The following is a 6612-nucleotide window of genomic DNA, read 5'->3' as shown; positions in this document are numbered from 1 at the left end:
GACCTTTAGAGTGGGATACGGGGGGCTGCTGATTATCAGTGCTGCCTCTCGTGCCCACTCAGAGTGAGGCCTTTGCTCCTGAAGGATCTGAGCTTGCTCTACTCGCTGATGCCACTTGGCACTGGTGAGTGGTGAGTGTGCTTGGTTCTGACCTGGAGTGTCTTTATTTTTAAAGATTTCTCTGCATGTAGTTGCCATATATCAGCAGTACGAGGATATTATAGTCATTTGCACAGGATGTGACTTTAATTTGATTATTTTAACCCCTTAAATTGTCGTTCTTATATTTTTCAGATTATCAAACAAACTTTAATATCAGACAAAGATAACCTGAGTAAATATAAAAATCACTTTTTGAAGGATGATTTAATTTAATAAAGGTAAAAACTATCCAAACCAATCTAGCCCTGTGTAAATGTGTAAATATGTTTGCCCTCTAAACTTAATAACTTGGTTGTGCTACCCTTGGTTGAGCATTACTGATAACTTAAGTATAAACATCCTGTTTAAGATCATCCACAGCATCTCAAACAATCAGACTTTAATTAGACCCTCCAAATCCTTAATTTAGTTTTTTTAATAAGTCATACAGATGTGGACTTTTTGTGTTTGTGTGCTTTGGGTCATTGTCCTGCTGCAGAACCCAAGTACACCTGAGCTTGAGGTCACGAACAGATGGTCAGATATTCTCCTTTAGCAGAATTCCTGCTTCTATTATTATTTCAGCAAGTTGTCCAGACCCTGAAGCAGCAAAGCAGCCCCAGATCATCACACTACCACCACCATGCTTTACGTTTTATGTTCAGTATGATGTTCTTCTTCTAAAATGATGTGTTAGTTTTAGTTTTATGCCAGATGTAACACAAACTTTTCTAAAAAAAAGTTCCACTTTTGTTTCGTCAGTCCAAAGAATATTTATACAAAGTTCTGGAGATCATCAGGATGTTTGTTGGTAAATGTGAGATGGGTGGTTGTGTTTTTTTTGATCATCAGTGTTTGATTTTTATCTTGGAATTCTCCCATGTAGACCATTTTCACCCAGTCTCTTTCTTATTATTGAATCATTAACACTGATCTTAACTGAGGCTTTAAGTGAGATCCTGCAGTTCTTTAAATGTTGTTCTGGGTTCTTTTGGGACCTCCTGGATGAATTGTTCATACCCTTTTGGATTAATTTCAGTAGGCCGCCCACTCCTGTGAAGGTTCACCAGTGTTCTGTGTTTTCTCCATTAGTGAATAATAGTGAATCACTGTGGTTCTCTGGAGTCCCAAAGCTTTAGAAATGACTTTGTAATATTTTCCAGACTGATAGATGATCAATGACTTTGTTTTCTCATCTGTTTTTGAGTTTCTTTAGATCATACAGGTTCTATTTAAGTGATTTCTTGATTCTACAGGTCTGGCAGTAATCAGGTATGGTTGTGGTTAGTAGTGAAATTGAACTCAGCTAGGTGTGATTAATCACAGTTAATTTATAGGGGAGCAAACACTTTTTCACAAAGGGCTAGATTGGTTTGGATAGTTTTTTCCCTTAATAAATAAAAGTATTTAAGTGCTTTTTATATTTTCCAAGGTTATATTTGTATGATATTAAAGTTGATAATCTGAAAAATGTAAGTATGGCAAAAAAGCAAAAAAAAAAAAAAAAAAAAATCTGTAGAGGCCAAATACTTTTTCACACCACTGTATAAATGCAGTAGTAGATTAAAAAATTACAATTTTTAGATTAATGACTGACTGAATCCACCTTATTCTGCCAGACCAATTTTTAAGAGTTTCTTCCACATTTTTGTTAGAATAACCTAAAAAATGGTTTAGAATTTAGAATCACATAGTAAATGGTTTATAGTTGTATTAAACTTCCATCATGAAGTAGCTAGCTATGCCAACCCAGAATTCCAACAGGCTGTTTAACCTTATTTACAGCTATGTAGAGCATATGTAGGGGCACCGTATAGCTAACTAGCTTGCAAACTGATGTCCGCCGCTTCCAGAGAGGAGGAGCTGCGTCTGTGGTTGAAGGAGCTCAATTTAAAACATCCACCCAAACTTCCATATATGTTCGCTCCAATCATTCTTACCACTGCTTAACCAGAGCTTGAGAACAGAGCCATTTCTCTGGGTAAAGCTGTGCTGGTGTTGGTTTCTGCTCCTTAGAATAGTAAGAGCAGATGCATGGATGTTTTGAGTTTTGATGTTTTAAACGTAGCTTCTCTTCTGTGGAAGGTGAATGCAAGTTCTTTGGAGCTCCTAAACACTGCAAAAACTCATGCTTCAAATGCCGTTTATTCGAAATTCACTTTTTCTTTCGGTTACTGTGACTCCCTGTTTTTTACTGAGTAAATTATATTACCGGTATTCATTCTGTATGTTGGTGTTTAAGTGTTGATGTAATCTACAGCTCTAGAATTTTTTTTTTAGTTTTATTGAATTGCTGAATTAAAAGAAAAACATGGCAACACCCGTGTTCCTTACTATTGTTGCTTAAAACACACCTTATTATCCAGTAAGTCTTATGTATAAAAATATATACCAGAAAATAGACGTTAATTGATAATGCACCTTATAATAATACGGCACGTCTTATAGTCCATATAATATGAGGTTTTAAATATATATATAGCACCAAAGAGCGGCAGAATGCACACAGGAGCATTAGGCTCATGTAAGTGCCGCTAAAATTGCTAAATAGAAGAAGGGTCCCCACAGTGTACTGGGAATTATAAACAGGTTTTTCGCTGTGTTTGTTGGGTTCAAGGGTCAAGCTTAACATGCACATTACTTATGTGCATGTTGGGTGGTAAAATTAAATGGATTAAATTATATATTAACGCAATTCTTTACAAAAAAGTAAAAGATAAGTTCTCTACTAAGCTCTCCAAGTATTATTTGTAAAATATTTGACATTAATAAGACATACAGAGAAATATATTTGAGTTTTTAAATAGTTTTTTTGGAATATAAATCTATAAACTTTATGATACATCTGTCTTTTTATTAACTATGAGTAACACTGAGATGATTTAACTTATAACGCAGGTGTTTCTGCAGCTCTGCTGTGTTTCAAACTTGTTCCCGTTGCCAAGACAACCACCAAACCAGAACTGGGCGCAAGAATTGGCCTTGGGTTCGTAAAACCACTTCACTACATAATCCAGACACGGACCGGGGTCCAGCGGCTGCAGACAGGCCTCCGCTGCAAAAGACCAGAGACGATACAAGTTAATACAGAGTTATTAAACACATAAGAAATTATGAAGTAATTCAAAAGTGCTAAACAAAACAAAATACTCTGTGGGGCTCTGTGGGGTTACGCTGTTAACTTGTGGTTTCTGAGGCTGGTAACTTATCCTGTGCAACAGAGATAACTCTTGATCTTTCTTTCCTGGGGCAGTCCCGATAAGTGCCAGTTAGCATTTTTTAGCATTTTTGATGGTCTTTGCAACTGCACTTGAGGATACTTTTAAAGTTCTTAAATTGACTTTCGAATTTCTTGTCTCTTAATGTGTTTGAGAGCATCAGTTGTAAAGATGTGAAGAGGTAGAGTTACAGGTATACAGTGATTAGCTCTATTTGAGTAATGTTCTAATCCATATTTTGGCAAGTAGGGGTGTGCCGTATCGTATCGTACACAATAATATCACCAACATTTTTGAATATCGTGAACAATATCGTACCCTGAAGTATCGTGCCAAATCACCACCCCTAATTATTAAATCAGGGCACTTTTTTTTGCTGTTTTTAGCAAAATAAATATTCACACTGTTCTCATTTCCCATTTTTTATCTACTAGAGACAGATTATATCTGTCAAGTATAATTTATTTTAATTTAATCCTGGATATATGAAGATATTTAGAGTGCACTATTAGTATCATGACATTCTGGATCATGTGTTACAAATCTGATAAAATTATTGTATTTTTTTATATCTCAGTTAAAGTCATTTTGTTTCAGTGGTGCATACTTGAAATCGTATCGCCAAGAGTACAGTTATTGTAAAAATACCATGAAATATTGTGATATTATTTTAGGGCCATATCACCCACCCCTAATGGCAAGAACTATTTGACTAAGTAAAGAAAAAAACATTTTAAGTAATGAAGGTCAGCCAATTTTTTTTAAATAATTAACTCTTGATGAGTTCAGCACAGCTGTTAACTGAAAGCCTGAATTCCAGGTGACTCTACCTTATAAAACTGACTAAGAAAATCCAGCCATCAACTGCAAAACTGTCTCTATCTAAGGTAGTCTAGCAAGGTGCTACTTTTAAGTATCTAAAATAAAATAAAACATTCATATGGGTTTGGGCATATCATACTGTATGCAAGAATAAAATAAGATGAAAATTTTGTTGCACTAGTGTATTCTTGAAATCGTTTTTTTTTTTTTTGTCATATCGCCAAAAGTATCATTATCATGATAATGCTATTAAATATTGTGATATTATTTTAGGGCCATATCGCCCACCCCTATTTGACACCATGTATCGATAATAAATCGCAAATAAAAACAATACGAAATCTCGCAACATTGATATATTGTTCCACCTCTAATCTGAACCCAGCTACCTGCTGATTTTTGGATTATTCAGCAGGACAGTTTAACACTTACCTTGAATGTAATCATCCTGAACCAGTACAAGAGGTGGTTGAGGGGTGGTCTGCCGGATCGGACCCTGTGTTGGTTGCTCTAGATTTGGGCCGTATGTGAAGCGCAACAGATCATCCATCCTGTTTAGTGTCTCCTCTCGGTAGTACGGCGCTCTGGTGCGGTCTTCTTCTTCCTCTGGTCTGGGATCATAATTTGGGAACACTTCCAGCTCCTCTGGATCTGCTGACTGTTTCACAACAAAGCATTGTTGAACATTATTATCTTGTAGTGCCAAAGATAATGAAGCTTAATTAATGATGATTAAACAGGAGGCAGTTGTGCCACCCTTCATTATCTCTATAATTTCTATAGTTTCAGAGAACTTGGTTCATACAGCTTTCCCACCATATACTTGCATATTGGGTGTGACCTCTTCCTTACTTACCTCCTCATGTCCAGCCTCAGTGTTGTAGGCTGTAAGAGCAAGTTACCTTTATTCTGTGTTTTTAGTGCTCGCAGTATGTTGGCTTGGATCTCCTCCTGACACCCAAACGTTTGCTTGGTGTGCATTTTTAATTTATCATTAAAAATGGGATCAGTAGGACTGAAGAAGTTTAAAAACTAAATTTTGTCTTTGTACAGAAAGTCTACATTAAGTAGATAAACTAGTTTCAAATGTAAAATTGGATATCTGGACTGGCTGTAGAAACCTGTGACTGGGATTCCCGCCATCTTATTTTTAATTAATTGAGAGTAACGTTGTCATGCAACCACCAGATGGTACGGGCAGTGTCTCCATATGAGGACAAAGGGTTAACGTTTTTAAAAAATGTAGCATCATGATGCAGAAATGTAATGTCCTCATAAGAGGACAGAGGGTCTTAAGAGGATATATATAGAACTGCCACTTTAAAATGCTTTAAAAAAGCCTGCAATACTTGAAAATAAAACTGTAAAGCTAATGAAACTGTTGTTGTGTGAACAAAACTCCGATCAGTTGAATAAACTGAATTGATTCAAGTTAGCATATAGCTTTCACTCAGTTAATTTGAATAAACTTAAAATTGTACGTATTTGCAACTTAACTGATTCAAAGTAAAATGATGGCTTGACTGAGTCAAGTTGAGCCAATGGATATTTTTTTTAGTGCAGTGGTATGAAAGAGTTTCGGCACCCCTGATCATTTTCATGATTTTCATTAATAAACCATTGGTTCTGTCTGTGCATACGCCACAAACAGAGTCGCCAGAGGTATGCTAAAGCTAAGGCACATTTGAAGAAGCCAGCTTCAATTTGAAACAAGGTTCTGTGGACAGATGAATTTAAAACTGAGTTATTTGGAGGGTGCTATAATTGGCACAAAAATTAGACAGCGTTCCAACACTTGCTACCCACAGTAAAAATTTTCTAATTAAATTTTGCCAACTTTAGGTTCATCCCAACAGAACGGAGATGAAATACTAGCTCCATGCTTTCTACAGTTATTGGTTTAGTTTGTTACTTTGGACAAACAATGATGTATACAAACAATAAAGATGCTGCATGTTTTACAGGACGTGAAAGCGACTCACCTCTGTGCGTGATCGACTGAGGTCTTCATTAAACGTTGGACGCCCTGGTCTTCTCCAAGATTCCCCATCATAAGAGAAGCTCTCAGAAGCTCCAGGGATAATATTGGTCCCAGCAAACCGATCCTCTTCAAAGTTCTCACACAGCTTAGACAACAGCTTCTTCTCCAGCGCTGAACACATACAAAACACGATAAAGACATGAAGACGCTGATAAAACTAAACTATTCCAGGTGATTCTACCTCATGAAGACGCTGATAAAACTAAACTATTCCAGGTGACTCTACCTCATGAAGACTCTGAGAAACTAAACTATTCCAGGTGACTCTACCTCATGAAGACTCTGAGAAACTAAACTATTCCAGGTGATTCTACCTCATGAAGACTCTGATAAAAGTAAACTATTCCAGGTGATTCTACCTCATGAAGACTCTGATAAAACTAAACTATT

At 36.4% G+C, this 6612-nt stretch overlaps 1 protein-coding gene across 1 annotated transcript in view; it reads right to left on the bottom strand.

Annotated features, from left to right (window-relative positions):
- Positions 1-2931: 2931 nt before the first annotated feature.
- col28a1b (collagen, type XXVIII, alpha 1b) overlaps positions 2932-6612 on the bottom strand; it is a 41635-nt gene continuing 37954 nt past the window's right edge. The window contains exons 34-36 of the mRNA XM_022679891.2: positions 6164-6333; positions 4614-4839; positions 2932-3196 (exon numbers count right to left, since the gene is read on the bottom strand). Of these exons, the coding sequence (XP_022535612.2) occupies positions 3024-3196; positions 4614-4839; positions 6164-6333 (569 nt within the window). The 3' untranslated portion in view covers positions 2932-3023. The remainder of the gene's footprint in view (positions 3197-4613; positions 4840-6163; positions 6334-6612) is intronic.

Source organism: Astyanax mexicanus, chromosome 1 (assembly GCF_023375975.1).
Source record: "Astyanax mexicanus isolate ESR-SI-001 chromosome 1, AstMex3_surface, whole genome shotgun sequence".
NCBI classification, from domain to species: domain Eukaryota; kingdom Metazoa; phylum Chordata; class Actinopteri; order Characiformes; family Acestrorhamphidae; genus Astyanax; species Astyanax mexicanus.
This window is presented reverse-complemented; position numbering and strand designations above follow the sequence as displayed.